Source organism: Carettochelys insculpta, chromosome 8 (assembly GCF_033958435.1).
Source record: "Carettochelys insculpta isolate YL-2023 chromosome 8, ASM3395843v1, whole genome shotgun sequence".
NCBI classification, from domain to species: Eukaryota; Metazoa; Chordata; order Testudines; family Carettochelyidae; genus Carettochelys; species Carettochelys insculpta.
Window position 1 is genome coordinate 20,776,780 of NC_134144.1, and position 17,724 is coordinate 20,794,503.

The following is a 17,724-nucleotide window of genomic DNA, read 5'->3' on the forward strand; positions in this document are numbered from 1 at the left end:
ACTTCGACGTTAGGCAGCGAGACGTTGAAGTCGCTAACCTCATGAGGGGATCGGAATAGCGCCCTACTTCGACGTTCAACGTCGAAGTAGGGACCGTGTAGACGATCTGCGTCCCGCAACGTCGAAATTGCCGGGTCCTCCATGGCGGCCATCAGCTGGGGGGTTGAGAGATGCTCTCTCTCCAGCCCCTGCGGGGCTCTATGGTCACCGTGGGCAGCAGCCCTTAGCCCAGGGCTTCTGGCTGCTGCTGCGGCAGCTGGGGATCCATGCTGCAGGCACAGGGTCTGCAACCAGTTGTCGGCTCTGTGGATCTTGTGTTGTTTAGTGCAACTGTGTCTGGGAGGGGCCCTTTAAGGGAGCGGCTTGCTGTTGAGTCCGCCCTGTGACCCTGTCTGCAGCTGTGCCTGGCACCCTTATTTCGATGTGTGCTACTTTGGCATGTAGACGTACCCTCGCAGCGCCTATTTCGATGTGGTGCCGCGCAACGTCGAAGTTGAACGTCGACGTTGCCAGCCCTGGAGGACGTGTAGACGTTATTCATCGAAATAGCCTATTTCGATGTTGCTACATCGAAATAAGCTATTTCGATGTTGGCTTCACGTGTAGACGTAGCCTCAGAGTGTCTGGTTTTGTGCTGATCCCTGGCATGATTTCAGGTTTGGTTTTGTCTGCTGTTGCAGAGCCACAGAGTGATGAGCACATACAACATAACAAGAAGAATCTCCCCCCAGAAAGGCAGGTTTTGATGGGTTTTGCAAATAGTACGTGTTAAAGTTATTAGTTTGTTATTTAGTTTTGCAGAACAAACCTAAATTTTGAGGCTTCGATAAAATGGTTACAAAGGAAGCAAAATGCCCAACTCAGTTTAGTAGGCACCTGTACATACCACTGATAAGGTGATCCCCTAGTAAGCTTTAGTACCTGTTCACATTGGCCCCATTAGGAGCTTTGCCATTGATTTCAGTGGCCTTAGGATTTGACCCCTACTGCACAAACAGGGAGAAACAAGAACCTCAATCCTTTCTCCAGTGAAGAGAGAGCTGGCTAGTGTGGGTTCACTTAAACTCTTTTGGTGGGCGTTCACACTTTGCTCAGCTAACTCCAAAGTTCACAACAATGAACTTGAAAGCAGTCAATAAAAAGCAATAAAACACAGTACTTTGCCAAAGTGATATTTAAATAGGTCATAAATTACTGTGCATCATCACAGCAGCTATATCAGATTATAAATATTTTGGCCTCACACTACCCAGCTGTGTATTATTAAGGCAAGATTTAAAATGTGTCTGTGTATGTAGAGCGCTAACAAAGAGAGACATATATAGAGTAAACTCTTGTTCATCTGGCATTTGATCAGCTGGAACTCTTAGCTAACTGGCATAATGCCGGCAAACCCTGAGCCATGACGAGCTTCCCTCCCCACCCGATTGCTCCCAGACAGTCCTGGGGTGCTGTGCAAGTCCCCCCAGGCTGAGTGGGTCTATTGGCAGCTCTCCGCTTGGGGCTGCCAGGGGAGTCCCAGGCTGCGTCTACATGTGCATGCTACTTCGAAGTAGCGGCACCAACTTCGAAATAGCGCCCGTCGCGTCTACACGCGTCAGGCGTTATTTCGAAGTTAACTTCGACGTTAGGCGGCGAGATGTCGAAGTCTCTAACCTCATGAGGAGATAGGAATAGCGCCCTACTTCGACGTTCAACGTCGAAATAGGGACCGTGTAGACGATCCGCGTCCCGCAACGTCGAAATTGCTGGGTCCTCCATGGCGGCCATCAGCTGGGGGGTTGAGAGATGCTCTCTCTCCAGCCCCTGCGGGGCTCTATGGTCACCGTGGGCAGCAGCCCTTAGCCCAGGTCTTCTGGCTGCTGCTGCGGCAGCTGGGGATCTATGCTGCAGGCACAGGGTCTGCAACCAGTTGTCAGCTCTGTGTATCTTGTGTTGTTTAGTGCAACTGTGTCTGGGAGGGGCCCTTTAAGGGAGCGGCTTGCTGTTGAGTCTGCCCTGTGACCCTGTCTGCAGCTGTGCCTGGCATCCCTATTTCGATGTGTGCTACTTTGCCGTGTAGATGTTCCCTCGCAGTGCCTATTTCGATGTTGGGCTGAGCAACGTCGAAGTTGAACATCGACGTTGCCAGCCCTGGAGGACGTGTAGACGTTATTCATCGAAATAGACTATTTCGATGTCGCAACATCGAAATAAGCTATTTCGATGTTGGCTGCACGTGTAGACGTAGCCCCAGTGTGCCGTGGCTGCTCCTTCCAGTGCCAGCCAGGTCCCTGGTGGCCAGGCAGGGGGTTGGCTGCAGGGGGGCAGCCAGCAGTTTCCCATGCCATGAGGCCAGGTGTAAGCCCCCCCAGCGGCTCCCGCTTTCCCCACCAAAAGGTAAATGGGGCAGCATTTGAGGGGGACCGGTGCTGGGGGAGGTGGGAGGCACTGAACCTTATTATGGTGGGGGCACTGACCCCTTCCTGTGCCTCCCCCCCCCCCAGGTGCTCTAAATTAACTGAAATATTCACATATCCAGCAACGTCCCAGTCCCGGGGCTGCTGGATACAAAAGAGTTTAGTGTATAATGTGTGTATAAATGTAAAGCAAATAGCATAACATCATCCTGCCTTCGTGTGAGGGACAGACAAATAGATACTTCAAAAATCCCACATAATGAGCCTGATTTTCATGCCTAAGATCCATATATACTTTTGTGTGTGTGGGGGGGGGCGGGAATGAGAGAGTAAACAACGTGCAACAGATGTTAACAACTTCGCTACGCTGTAAACGGCCAAGCACACACTGGGCCTAATTTTCAGCCTCTTCATCCTTGTATGGCTATTTTGCGAAAGCAAGATGATGCTCTGCTCTTTCCTCGACAGCCCCTGCTAGAGAGAGAGAAAAAGTCAAAGTGATGCAGTGAGCAATGTACTTCTAATGTGTGAATTCCATGCATGATAGATTTGGAAACGTGAATTGTTTCTTTTTGGTTTAGAAAAATCAAGAATTTGTTTAAATCAAAAAAACGAGTGTTCCGGTTTCTTACTGAAGAGGAGTACAGGGAGCAGGCGGAAACAGAGACTGTGAAAGCCTTGGAGGAGCTACGCTCATTCTGCAGGAGTCCAGATTTCTCGTCATGGCTCGCTGTGTCCAAACTCCAGTCCCCTAAAAAGTAGGGAAGACTCTCATCTCGTAAAACTGACTGCTTTTTAAAGGTGCTGTTACATGAGAAGCCAAATGCTTCTCACAGCAGCATAACTTATAGCTCTGACCCTGCCAGCACTCCACCATTAACTCTGTTCATGGGAGTAGTTCTCTTGGTGTCTAGGGCCACATATCTTTCAACCTAAAGGACTGAGGTGGCTTGAACTCTGTGTTCTTCTGGTCCTGGGCTGCTCTAGGTTGCAGAATACTCTCAGTTATTTTAGACAGACCTAATTATGATGGCCCAGAATCTGCAGTGATGCTTGTAGCCCTGTCCCTGATATGCACCTCCCATTCCTGCATCTGGTGTGTCTCCTACACTGGAGCTTGCAAAGGGGTTCTTGCAAAGAAGCACATTTCCTGCTTTGGTGGGACTCATCCCCTGGCGGCCTATGGAGCCCCTAGGGCTTTTTTGCGCTGTCTCAGCCAAGGCTTAAAGGGGCAGACTGGAAGTGAGGATCTCACCCAAAAGGCTGGCAGGATCTGGCCCTATAAGGTTCTGTGTTACCAAACATAAACCTGTTGTTTGGAGCATCAGCCAATGGCTCTCTTCCCACAGGCTGAGCACTGGGCTGCATGACGGAAGTTGACACTAGGCAGCTTATGTAGCTCTAACTATGTAACTGTCCACATTACAGCCTTGCTCTCACCAGTCTGTGCCCTACTACACTGACACAATCCCACCACCAAGAGAAGTGCAGTAGGGCTTATGGCAGTGTAGTTAGAGCAGTGCAGTGCCTATGTAGATATTGCATTCCTTGCATTGGCTGTTGGCTTTCATTCTCCAGCCTCCCTGCTTGGACCTGGGCTGCCCCCTGCCTGAGAGGCAGCTGGAGGAGGAGCAGCCCAGGTTCCCAGTTGGGGCAGGGAGTGGAGAGCAGGGTGTGTGGGAAAGGAGTAGAGAACTGGTGGGAGCTTCACACTGTCCCTGTTAGGTTGCTGCTAAGAAATACCCTTTGCGAAGGAGGGCTGGGGAGACAGGAACCACCACAGTTATTACTGCAGTGGGTGTAAGTCAGCCTAACATAGTTTCAGTGTAGACATGCCCTGAAAGTAGGGCTAGGAGGGGTGTGGAAAGAGCATCTTCTGCCCCTGGGAACCAGAGTGGATGGAGAGACCATGTCCGGGACAGTTCAACAGAGACACAGGCGGTGAATAAAATGAATGACAATGGGCTGTGAAGGAGGAGGGGCCATTTCAAATGGGGGCTGGCAGCCAGGGGAGTTAAAGGAGGCGAGTCAGAATTCCAGCATGCTGCCCCTGAAAACCAAAACTAGAACCTTAAAATTTTAGCAGCAGAGCTCTGTGTTCTACGCCCCACAGAGCTCAACCTTGCCCCGCAGGTGTGCGTCAGAATTCAAAGGGCCATCAGCTTGGAATTTGATCCGTTTCCAAAACTGAGTTCAAAGGTGTTTCAAGCTGCACCTGTCTTCCCATGACCCTTCCTGTCATCAGGTGGTCGTAGTCTTCGAAAATGTCTATCTACCTCGTTACCATGTTAAAACTTGGACCAACCAGCAGGAAAACTAACTGCTTATACACAACACCCTGCCAAATGCACAACGTAAAACTGAGAAGAGTTATTTAAAAAAACAAAAACAAGAGTCTGGCAGAAGTTTAATTCTTAAGCTGACTGTGTCTGTAAGCGTTCATTAAAGAATAATTATATTTCTTCCCCTTATGGTAGCAAAGAAAACCTACCAGATGAAACCAAAGCCATGCTGTCTGCCTGAGTCTGCAGTACATTTGTAAGAAGAGTGAACAGTCCAGTGGCATCAGGGAAGTTTTAGCTGTGAAGCCTAATGATAATGACAGGACTATTAACTATTCAACTGGTGATCAGTGTAACAGAGCTGTGTCACTAATGTGCTTTTCTTGTGTGCCTCCCTACTGCTCAGACCTTGCAGGCACCAATAATGTTCCCCACTTCTGTAAAAACTGCAGCATCCCCTCTGACTTTGGCAGCCCAGCTGTGCTTTGGCAAAGCAAGCTTGGCAGCATGTCAAAATGCATGGGCCAGTGTCACACAAATGGAATATAAGCACTCAGTCAGTACCCAGCGAATTACTGTGCTGCTGGTTGTCCCGTACTCTGTGAATGCCCATTTTGGAGTTTACCTGGCGCTGCTGCAGAAATTCCAGCCTGTCACACCAGTGCACAGGGATGCTGCTGCAGAGTCCACAGGCCCTGGCTCTTAGCAGTGCTGTAGTGCAGGAACTCCTGGGTACTGAGCTCTTCCATCTGTTTCGGTCAGGAACAGAGCATCAGCACTTCTTGTAGCCCTTTCTCTCTCCCGCTCGCCACAGACTTCAATGAATCCTCAGACCATTCTTGGGGGGAAAAGGCTTATTAGCCCTACTATGCTAGTGGAGAAGGCAAGTGACCTGCTTAGGCCTACACAGCAAGAAGTCAATTATACCCCAGTCACTGGGCCCTACAACCCCAATTCCCTCTCCAAGGAACCCAGATTACTTAAAGCTCCAGGAAACACTGAAAATGTTTGAAACGGGGGGTGACAAGGGAAAACAGCCACTTACAGTGACAGAGTTCAGTACTGGATGCCGCCCTTTTCAATTCACCCGTGTGTGTGTGTGTGTGAGAGAGAGAGGCCTTCGTTCAGGCGTGCAGTCCAGCATGCCGCGGGGGCATGATTCCTGCTTTGACGGCTATCTATATACACACCCAATGTGCAGGGCTCTGCCCCAAGTCAGGTCTAACTGGCAGCCTTCTGTGCACTTGCAGGTCTTTGGTTTTCTTCTTACCTGATCCTTTCCCCTTTTTACATCTGACAGATTTGCCAACTTTGTTTTGGGCTCTCCCCATGTGTCACCTGCAGAAGCGAGCGCATACGATGAGCAATATGGCATTGGAGGGTCCTTTTTGGAACAGCAGCTCTTCAGCACGCTGACTGTGCCAGAGCAGAACCAACTGGCTAGTACTACGCAGGAGGACGATTATGAAGATGAGGACATGCAGGAACTAAACGAGAGTGAATATGCTCCACACTCTAACAGTACGGTATCATTTTGAACCATTTGGAGACTCTCCTGGCAGGGAAGAAAGTGAACCTGAGGTGGAAAGGAAGGTGACCTAGTAAGCTCCTCAGAGAGCTCTGCTTCTGAGGTGGCTGGAGAGGGCAACCAAGGTTCTTTGAAAATTTTTTTATTGCTTCACAGTTGGAAATACCAGTAAGTTGCTGGGTTTTTAAAGTCAATGTCACTTAATTGCTATTTTGTTACCTGATCTGTGTATTTACAGGGCAGGGACCAGTAAACCATAGAGCATACTTGCCCCACCACTGTGCCTCAGCTCTCCTTAGGGTACTGCCTCTTCAGAGCTCTGTTCTCTCTGCATGCTCCCTCCGTCCTGGGAAAGCTGTCTGGAGAGGAGCTCATTAATGACACTTTTACTATCAGCTAATAAATTCCTCTGAACATCTTTTCTAAGGGGCTGAAAATCCAGTGAGATTGTCATTCTTCTTTTTGGCCAAAGATAAATGGAGTTAAAATGTTTTAGAAACCTGGCAGCTTACACAGCTGCAGCCTTGCTTACCATTCTGACCTGGTCTGCTCCCTTCACTGGGTTCATCTCACCTTCCACAGCTGTTTTAAGTTCCTCACCCTTCTTTCAAAACCCTTCTGCTCTGCTTTTGTTGCTCTTCCCTCAGTCTTTGTACTCTAGTCCAGCCATACACCTAGCTCTCAGTCTTCTTGTTCCTTCTCCCACCCACATCTGCCCTCTTCAGTGTGACCCCTTTGCAGCAAGAGCCCTCCATCTGATCCAGTTCTACATCTCCTCCTCCAAATGTCTCCCTCTCTAGGAACGTGAGAGGAATATGTCTTTTCCCCAGTGTATTCTTATCCTTCCTTTCAGCCTAAATCTCCTCCCTCCCCCACAACTAATACAGCCTGCCATCTCCACCATTGCAGCCCCACAGGTGTGTCCAGTGCGGGCTGCAGAGCCTAGGGCTGTATTAGCTCCTCCAAAGAGTCCGTGTCAGAGTGGGTATCTGGGGTAGGGTTAGCTGGGGAGAAGCTCAAATTGTGCAGTACAGAGCACCCCTAAGTGGCCACAGTGTCCTGGGAATCCACCAGGATTTGGCAGTAGGTCTTGTAGCTCATTCTGAGACTGGGAAGAAACCTTGTCTCCAGGACCACAAGCAGGGAGTAAGTGTTGGAGGGATGCTCCTGGAGATCTTCTCCCTGTTGTCCTTCTCCAGGGTTTATCTCAGGAGTTGGAGATTTTGTCCCAGCAATAAAATAATTATCAGCAGTCATAGAAGATTTTCACCCAACCCTGTTCCTACAGATAGGTGTCCCTTGCCCAATCACTTGTCATACACACTCTGCTTCCTATCAACCCCACTACCTCTCCTTTTGCAGCAGAGCAGGGGCCATTGTTTCTCCCAACTGCTGCTCCAGATACACCACAAACTGTCCCATTCCAACATGCACCCTTTACGCCTAAAAGGTGTCTCTGCAGAACAGGCCGTGCTGAGCTTGAAGCCAGGCTGACTCAGTGGCTACACTCAAAGGAAAAGTTCCCCTTTGCTGTGTGGAGATTTTTCAGTTGCTATGCTGGAGGGAGGGAGGGAGGACACAGTGTAGGACTGAAATTGCATAAAACAGTGCCAAAAATCAACAGCTTACCATACGAGCAGGTGCCTCCTTACACTGAAATGTCACCAGAGCTTGCTTATCTATCAGCACTTCTCAAGCAGAATTAGAGGGGGACTCCAGGAGGTTCTAGAGTTTAAATGAAAACTGTAAAATAAGAAATGTTCTATCTTATAGTAACGAGAAGCCTAATGCCTGTTAAACACCAGCACACCATTTCTTTCGTTCAGGAAGATAAGCTCATCCCATAGCTGTACAGTGGGTGTGAGAGTGAAAACCGGCCCGTGCGATGGAGCTGGTCAACCAAACTGGGACCAGGAGAATGTTAGCAGCCAGAGGCCTCTGCTAAGCAACTCCCTAATTGTCACCAGTACAATACAGGGGAAAGACCCAGCTAGACTCCCAGCTGCATCTCTCCACCCCAATGCTAGTATCCTGTTGGCCTGTTGTTGGCCTGTTTCGGTGCGTTCGCTAGCAAGATAAACTCAGCATGCTATTAGATACACTCACAAAACAGTGGTCAGAGCCCTGCAAGAGGCTGATCATGCCTGAGGTTGCTGACTGCCTTGCGGAGGGGTGAATCTCCCTGTTGGCACAATGGCCTTACATGGCTGGAGGAGGTTTGTATCACATCTGGATTGTAGAAGCTAATACTTGAGGTGTAGTGTTATAACTAAAGCCATGAAGGGTTCACGAGTATCTGGACAAATCAAGGAAAGGCAACACAGTATGGATGTATTTCAGGCTTGCTGCAGTGTATTAGAAGAGAGAAGGTATTTTCAGCCACAGTGTGCAGCTAGCTGAAGGCTCACAATCATGAATTTACTTTTAGGGACATGTTTTGTCCCAGCTTAAACCCAGGCAACCCCCTTGGGCTTTATGAAATAAAACAACAGATTAGAGCTGATGTCCCACAGCAGTATATTAGCATTGCGAAGAAATGTACTGCCCCTTTAAGGGACAGCTTGGGATGTAATCAGAGACTCTGCTCCCTCCTAGGGCTGGGCTGTATAAACAGAAAAGAAATTTGAGCAAGAGATAAGGAAGTAGACAACAGGTGTTTGTTTTCTCTCAGGCTGGCCCTTCTCCTGGAGCTTAACTAGCAGCTTTGTTGAAGTTTGGGAGTGAAAGCAGGTCCTCCTCGCAGACCCTTCCTGGCAGGATAGTTGAATTACTCCTGTCGTGAAACCTTGATAAAAGAGAACTTCTTTAGTGTGTGAGAGCTCCCTTCTGGGTGTCCACACAAACCTCTCGTTCTTCCCGAAGTCACACACTAGGTCAACAATGGGTAATCCAGGCTAGTGAGTGGGCCAGATGAATGGCCCTCCATCTCAGTGAGCTGCAAGACTGTCATGACCAAGACAATCTTCTCAGGTAAGGTAGCTGTGCTAGCTGCATCTGCACACCTAGAATTCTCGGGGCGTGCCAACTGTCCCATAGCAGCAATTTGACTGCGAGCGCCACTATGCTCCCCCTGAATCTATCGTGTGGAATCAGCACACACCTCACCTGCCCTTGCTTTGTGCATGGGTCACTTTAGTAGTGGTGGTAGTAAAAGAATCTTTCATGTCTGGAAACCAGCAGAATCTGGCAACCCTACATATGGGCAATGGTAAACAAAATGTCTCCTGGCCCCCCCCACCACACACACACCTCACTGGGCTGTCAGTTGCTCACCACTGCACCATGTCTTTGTGAGGGCTGGGAGTAGAACCCAGCTCTCCTAACCCGCAGGCTTACTCCATTACCACTGGAGTATCCTCCTTCCCTTAAAGACTTGTATTCTGTTTTATCCTCTGCTTCAGGTTTTTTGTTCCACAATTTCAGGTTTTGGATATATATCTGAACAATGCAAGTGCAGTCGACATACTATGCTGTGTCTCAAGTTTGTAAGTAAAAATATTTTTCAGCAAACGTTTGCCCCAGAGAAATGTTTGCATAGAGTGAAATCTTCCCAGACTTCTCCATGTGCACAGATGAGCCAAACCTCGGCAGAACCGCAACGTACTAACAATAACTTATACTCCTCTTCTTCAGGCGCACATAAGAATGGTCTGACCCAATAAGGTCAGTGTTTCATCTAACCTGTTATCCTGTCTTCTGTCAATAGCCAATGTCCGGTGCTCCAGATGAAATGAACAGAACAAGCAATCAAGTGATCCATCACCTACAACACATTGCCAGCTTCTGGTAGTCAGAGGAGTTTGTCAGAGGTTTCCCCTTTATGAGTACACACGAGAGAGCTATAGATTCCCCCAGTGTTCCCCTTTTGCTGCTCCCACGTGCCCCCAAACATAAAGCAGTTCGGAGAAAAAGATAAACTTGACTGTACCAACAAACATTGCTGCTGGACACACTGGTTTAAGTATATTCATTTAGTTAGGAATTAGCAGCAGGACTAGAACTAGGCTTTGAAAATATTCAGCAAGTTACAAAAATGTGGTCACAAGTGGCAGCTGAATTCACTTTTTACTCGATCTCCTGGCCTGCAGGGAGGAGAACTTGCATGACTCTAACCTCACTCATACAGCTAAGCTGAGCTATTTGGGATGCACTGGCCTCTTAACAGCTCTTCATTACCATGAGACTATGATTTGCTTCTACATTCTGCTCCACCTCCCAAACAGATTTTGATTGAGACACTGCTGTACCTTTCACCCATATATATTAAAACAATGTAAAATATTTCATGGGAGATCCTTGCCAAAGCTGTTTAGGACTGGCTTTTTAAATTCAGATCATCATCATTTATGTGGCCAGTGCCTGATTATATAAAATGGGAAATTCAATTAAAAAAAATCAGACAGGCTCTTCTAAGCACATTATACTTTTATTATATATATTTTTCCGCTACAATTTTACAATTTTCACAAATATCAAAACCCATGTGTACATGTTCATTTTGCAACAGGGAACAAACGTACAGTTCCAAAAGACCAGGCATTTCAAAGAAACCCTTTGGAAGTGTAAATGCAATATGCAAGATCATCACCTTGGATGCAGGTGCTGTTCAGCAGAAGTTGAAGAAATGCCATATTGCAAGAAGTCTCTGAGAAAATTGAACACCTTTAGCTTGTCACCTGTTCAGTTTGCCATTCCCAAAACATTATACAAACATTCAATAAATACATTTTGGATTTTAAAGGACACTTTAACAAGTCATGAGAATTTACAGTACAGTACATTTAAATTCAAGTGCAAAACATAACTAGTGGCTAGTTATTAACATTTATTTGTACTCTCTGTGGTGCTGGGCCCAGGCACCCATTCGGGCGCTCTGCCTCAGCCCCATAGGCCTTGCTAAGGTATGTGCTGGGGTGGCAGGGAGGCCTTACTTCATACCACTGGGGATCAAGGGGACTGGAATTTCCACCCACCACTTGATTCTCAATCATCACTCTCCTCTTCCCCCATCATACCCAGCTGCATCATGCCGCAGGCCACGCACTGAAGTTAAGTGATGCTGCCCGCACCTTCTGCCAGGAACCTGGCTGAGCATGTCAGATACCAAGACATGCTGAGCACCTGTAGTTTCTTACCAATAAAATGGCTCAGCCCTTTTCAGAATCAGTTCGCTGATGTGAGACCCTGGGCCAAACACTGTCCTGATTTACACCCCAGGCTCTCCCATTGATTTGAGCCTCAGACCCAAGCTTTCCTCTCAGCAGCAATCTGTTTTATGAACCAGGCAGTGGGCTAGCTACAACTAACATTCAAACCATGACTAGATGTAACTCAAAATCTTCCAGTGTCTGATATTGCGTAAAACAGTCTCTAAACGTATGGTCATTTCAGCAGGCTTTGCTCACTGAAACTTGACCACGCTGTTTACAGTATTCCCCCTGCTCCAAACCCCCAGTCATTATGATTTATACATGATTCCCTCCACAGGCACTTTAAGATTTCAATATCTTCTCTACATAATCACAGCAGGAATGCCCAATTCAACATTTAATATGGTGAAATTAAAAATAAAAAATATAGTGTCCACTGGAAAACTCAGTCTCAAGCCACCCAGTTTTCAACGAGGTTTGTGGTCTTAGGCATATCATCAAACCCACATACTCAACACTTAGCAAACATCCTTTATATTGAAGGGCTGTTAGCATATGGAGATGATTTCCCCAACTCCATTTGGGTCTTTCTAAAACACCCTTTGCAAAAGTTTATGCCTTGCCAAACTAAATCTCTCTCATTAATGGCAGCTTTACTATTCAAAACTTCCATTCTGCATCACTTAATCCGTCACCACGTTATAAAAACAAACAAACATTCTTGCTGAAGCTATTTGTTTTGGAGAAGTCTTTGCAAAAGACTAGTTTGCACGCCCTTTATAAATTTACTTTGTCTAACATCTCTTAATTGTTTATTTTTTTCAGGGAAATGCCATTTTTCTCCTAAAAAGGTAGCGCTTTCTTCTCTAGTTTAGTTTCTCTGTGGGGCAAAAAAAAATTAAACTAATTCATCAAATGGGGGAATTATATCAAGTGATTTAGTGTTTTGGATTTTTTTTACAATACATTTTTCAGTACAAGCTCCCCTTTCTCTGCAGATTATGCAGATTCCCATACCATCTGACCAAACTTTAGCAAAGCAACTGAGAATTTTAAGGCCGTGAGATTCAGTGCCATTTCCTTTCCAAGGCCTTCCAGACCTTTACCTTCCTCTGCAATGTGGCTGCTGCACATTGTCATAAGCATGGTCTTAAATATTTAAAAGCTTGTGATGCATCAAGTTGTGTGTCCAATTCCAAGACAGGCTGAGCACCTTAGTTCCTACTCACTTAAGATGAAGGGCTCTTTTGAGCTCTTGTTCCACCACTTCCCAGCAAAGAATAAGGATTCCCAAGCAGTGGATTCGATCGGATGACCTCATCTTAGTGCTCTGCAGCAGGAGACTTAGCATTACTGACCAACAGAAACTGATCCAACACTAGGGGGCTCTGGGTCAGTTTGGGAGTTGAGTGTTGCTGTAGGTGTTGCAGAATCTCTGGATTCATCAGTGTTTCTCAGATTTGGGGGCTGTTCTGTTAGGTTGGCTTCTGGAGTGCTCTGATTCTCACTGGCTTTCTAAAGAGAGAACACATGCAAATTTAAGTGCATGCTCATATTCCACTGTCCCCATGGGAAAATGCATTCAGACACTTCTCATAATTCAGAGAATGTTCTTTCACTGAATGCATGCACTACAACAAGTGAACAGAAAGCAGGAAAGCGGTAAGAAGCAGATAACATTACTAACAATAAGCAAAAAACAACTTACCTTCCATTTCTTTTCCTAACTGCACTTCCACAAGAAGCATGCAAAAAAAAAAAAACTCGCTATGTTTTAAGACCCAAAAACTACACATAAACTTGTACTGTATACAGACGACAATCTCCACTAAGAGTAATGTTTGCTACAACATATGTCATCCTCCCTTTTGCAAATCCTCCTGTATTTCTTTAACATTATTTTTAAGTCAGCTATTTCTCAGACCCACTAAGTAGCAGCACTTTTGCAGTAAAGGGACACACGTTTCGCCCAATTTACTTAGCAACAGGCCTCTACTTAGTAATAATGGCTCGGTCAGCAATTCAAGCATGCAGTTCTCTGGTTCAGTCAAGATGATAACAGAGAACACTCTTCTGAAATCTTGTTCAATATTAGTACTACTGCATCTTCTAACCTTAAGATTTCTCTCAGATTATTTGTTTTATATCAAGTAATTAGAATGGTGAGCATGCTCCTTAAAGGATTTCTATAAGCAAGGAGGAAATGAGGAATCAAAGGTTTTTTTTTCCCCCTAGTTAATCCCTTTTTCTGTGCTTTCAAAGGCTGTGGCCACACTAGCTCCTCCTTTTGGCGGGTTTATGGTAATGTGGCATTTCAGGATATGCTAATGAGGTGCTGTCATGAATATGCAGCACCTCATTAGCATTATAGCAGCCATGTGCGCTTCAAAACTGCTGGTTTCGAAACTCAGCCACCTGTGTAGCTGGGGGCCTTTCAAAATGACCCCCTAATTTTGAAAGCCCCTTACTCTCAAAACCAAATGGCAGCACCTCATTAGCATATCCTGAAGTGCCACATTACCATAGCCCTTCTGAAAGGAGGGGCTAGTGAGGCCACAGCCAAAGTGTTTCCTCCAAATGACCAACTTTCATGTGAAGGCTTTCAGGAATGCTACTTAAAACATTTGAACAAGGTAACTGGGCAGCTTCTTCTGGGTTTTGCGTTAAACTCAAGCTAAATAAGGTGAAATAAAGCAGACAGCAATGCGTGGGGTTTTGTTTATTAAAAGTTAGAATTAAAATGTAGGGAAGTTCTGTAAAAGGAAGCAATTTTTTGAAGGAACAGAAATGTTTAAATCTCTCTTTTGCTTCATGGAACTGAGATGCATTGTAAGTGCTTCAAATGGAGGGCTTGGGATAGGAGTTCATTCTGGGTCTACACTACTACTTAATACAGTGGGGAAAGAAGCTTTGCATTGCAGATGCTTAAGTGTCTTGTTATGGTATGGTTGAATACTCACTGGCCACTTAAAGATCTGTCATTCACAAACTGGAAGACACAGACTATTGAAAATGCCAGTGACAGAACAGCAGACTGCCATGCTGGGAGTGCAGCAAGCTTGGGGTGGGGGGGGATATTAATGCCATGTTTAACCTAACTTCAAAATTTGGATTTAGTTGAGCAGAAATAGCGTTTGACATTTGCCTCTAAAAAACACAGGCCTAAATGAGAGATTGTGCAGCACTGCATGAATGCAAAGATAGAGGGCATCGGGGCTTTAATAGAATTATCCCAGGGAAACGAACAATCTTCTCCCAGCAAAGATTAATTCTTTGCAGCCCACAAATATTAAAACTTATATTTATTAGAGACTGGTCCTTAACTCTGTCAGTCACATGAGGAGTGCAAAATGTAATGCACAAAATTCAACACTCTTAATACATGGCTCTGGGAATGGCTGCCTGAAGTTATGAAAAGGGGAAAGAAGTTCTTAAGAGACCAGAGATGGCAGAGAGTTATAGGAGGCGAAACAAGACTTGAGAGTGCTCCATAGTTGCCCAAGTCAGTTGCTAAGATTATCACCAACCCCAGGGGTGGACAATAATTTTGGCAGGGGGCCTCTCCATGAATTGGAGAAGTCATCAGGGGCTGGCTCTAGGCCCTTTCAAGGGGCAGGGCCTACAGGAGGGTGTGTGGAAAAACCCCCACAGACACTCTCCATGTGTGAGAGGCAGACTTGTGAGACGGGTTGTGTGTGGCACAGAAGCGCAGTGTGTGGGGGGCACAGACTAGGGGTGTGACTGTGCACTGGCAGCTTCTGCTGGGTAAGGTTCTGAGAGATGCCACACGCTGTCGCTTTAAGACACAGAAAGCTGTGTTGTGTCCCCCTGTGCACGCCCCCCCATCGAGTGCGGGGGCGGGGGCGGGGGGAGGTGAGTGAGAGCATTGGCTGCTGGAGAAGCCTTAGAAACTGCCCTGCCTCCTCAGACACGCAGTCACTCATCATACTTCAGACTGGAGCAGCTGTTGTGTGTCCCCCTCTCCCCAACCCCTGCTCTGCGGAGATGGGGTAGATGGCCGGGGGACACCCGGATTTTAGCACTCCCCTGCCCCCTACAGCTAGTAGAAGGGCCCTGGGAGCAGCTCAGCTGCAGGATGGCACAAGGTGGGGGAGGGGTAGCCGACCACACACTGGCAGCACACACGGCTAAATCAGCTGCAGGGGCCAGACAAATGCTGGGTGGGCCAGATCTTGTCGCTGGGCGGGGTTTTGCCCACCCCCCCAGGTCCAACACTAAGAAAATGTGCTGATTAGCTCTGGGAGAGAGAGAGAGAGAAGCAAAGGGTGAAGCCGGTTCTTTGCCCTGGGAGGTATGGCCTGTTGGCACCACTGTCTGGCTCTAGCTTTCAACTGACGGCACTAACAGGGCACGCAGACAGGCATTCCAGAGTGGTTTCTAGCTGGATGCTCACTCTGCCTGTGGCATGCAAGTCTCATTGCAGCTAATGGAAGCTCAGCATGCGCTCTAAGGGAACATATGCAGAGGGATATTGAGGAGAATACAGGCAAATGGGGGAGGAGGGCGACAGCTGGCGAAGTTAGGATTTCTTCAAAGGCAGCTGGGCATCATCTGCAAAGTCAGGTCCAAAATCACCTCCCTGATGCAGGGCAGGTGGAGATGATGTGAGTGCAGACGTGGGACGGCAGATACGCAAGGGAGAAGCTGTACCACTCCTCCCCCAGGCAGACAGGAGAAACAGGCACTTGGTTACCCACATGGGTTTTAAAAACCAGCATGGACAGCAGAAGCACAAAATGCCCCTCTTGCCTCACCAACCACTGCGCTCCAACTCTATTCTGGAGGGAGCACCAAAAGATCAGATGGAAGTCCAGTCTCCAAGGCCGTCCAATCCTTGGCCCCTCTGCCAAGAGTCCTAGTAAGGGTGCTGGGGGATTCTGTAATGTGAACACTGGAAAACAACAGCTCATTTTGCATAGGTCAGAGACCAGCTCCCAAGTCCTAATCAGTCACCACAAGCCTAGCCGTGGTCCAGTGGGTTGAAGGGCTCCATTTCCCACTAGTCATTCTCTGGGACGCCCATTTCCACCATATGTTGCATGTTTGGCAATTCTAAGCCCCCCCCCCCCCCCCCCCCACCTCAAATGCCCCCAGGTTAATCTCTAAAAGAAAACACTCAATTGCAATAGAAACAGAGATCTACCGACATGTTACACCTTAGTGATTATGCAACTTTGTTATTGTTCACCCTGGAGCCACAAGTCCTGCCAGCACAAAAATGTAAAAACTAACACAAAACCATGGTCAATTTACAGGCAATTCTAGTATTCCCCAGCTTGTAACGACAAAGGGGATGAAGAGAAAGGGGAAACTAGACTATACAGCAGCAGAAAGGGCTGATCGAATGAATTACTGTACACCCCCACTGTATCACACACAGACAACAACTGCATTTGTTAATATCCTTCAGCTTCAACAACTCCCGGTTTCTGATACATGAATGGAGAATGCTTGCCAGATATGGACAATTTTGTCATGTTGTAGTTTACATTTGGGCTTAAAGCCTTCGGCAGTACATTTTGAGGTGAGCCGTAATGGTGATATGAACGTTGTGTATTAAGAATGGGTTACCTGTAAAGGTTGGTTCTCAGTCACCAGATTGCTTTTAGATAGCTGTACCATCTCCTTTATTTGATAGACAGCATAAGCCAGAGTAACCCAAGGAGAAGAACTGATCCCCCAAGCAGGCTTGTTCACGTCTTCCTGTTCTTCTTGGTGCTTCGTTTTCTTGGGAGGAAGTCTGGGCTCAGTTCGAGGCATGATGTCTTCTGATTGTTGTTGTATGAGGTCGATGGTTGCTATGGGAACAGGACTGGAAGGCACTGGGATCCTTTCTGCCAGCATTGTCTTCTCTGAAGTACAGGGCAACATAATCAATGAAAAATCAGTGATCATTACAAGGAAATTGGGACTCCAAGTGCTGAACGTGAACATATATTAACATGCTTTGCAATAGGCTAAGAATTGGTTTGCTCCCTCAACTGGCAATGGACAGTGGGATTACCCTGGGCTCACCAAAAGAACGTCCTGTCATATTGCCAATGAAAAGTCATGCCACACTGGACCTAACAAACATTTTGGAGCATAAGCTTTCGTGGGCAAAGACCCACTTCATCAGATACATCTGATAAAGTGGTTCTTTGCCCACGAAAGCTTATGCTCCAAAATACCTGTTAGTCTATAAGGTGCCACAGGACCCTTTGTTGCTGTTACAGATCCAGACTAACACGGCTACCCCTCCGATACAGGGACTTCTTCTTGTTCTCGAAGATCCAGACTAACACGACTACCTCTCTGATATTAATAAACATTGTAACACGTCTATATGGAAAAGTGTAAGGAGT

General features: G+C 46.9%; 2 protein-coding genes across 4 annotated transcripts in view; one reads left to right on the plus strand and one right to left on the minus strand.

The window, feature by feature from the left end:
- Positions 1 to 6,650, plus strand: part of NEMP2 (nuclear envelope integral membrane protein 2) — a 32,183-nt gene extending 25,533 nt beyond the window's left edge. Inside the window, exons 8-9 of one of the 3 annotated variants that reach the window (XM_075000684.1) lie at positions 2,981 to 3,157; positions 5,982 to 6,650. In XM_075000684.1, coding sequence (XP_074856785.1) covers positions 2,981 to 3,157; positions 5,982 to 6,219 — 415 coding nt within the window. In that variant the 3' untranslated portion in view covers positions 6,220 to 6,650. The other 2 variants (XM_075000687.1, XM_075000686.1) reach the window with 2 other exon arrangements.
- A 5,138-nt stretch (positions 6,651 to 11,788) lies between these two features.
- The window catches only part of MFSD6 (major facilitator superfamily domain containing 6), a 46,703-nt gene continuing 40,767 nt past the window's right edge, over positions 11,789 to 17,724 (minus strand). Inside the window, exons 6-7 of the mRNA XM_075000683.1 lie at positions 16,952 to 17,232; positions 11,789 to 12,874 (exon numbers count right to left, since the gene is read on the minus strand). Of these exons, the coding sequence (XP_074856784.1) occupies positions 12,710 to 12,874; positions 16,952 to 17,232 (446 nt within the window). The 3' untranslated portion in view covers positions 11,789 to 12,709. The remainder of the gene's footprint in view (positions 12,875 to 16,951; positions 17,233 to 17,724) is intronic.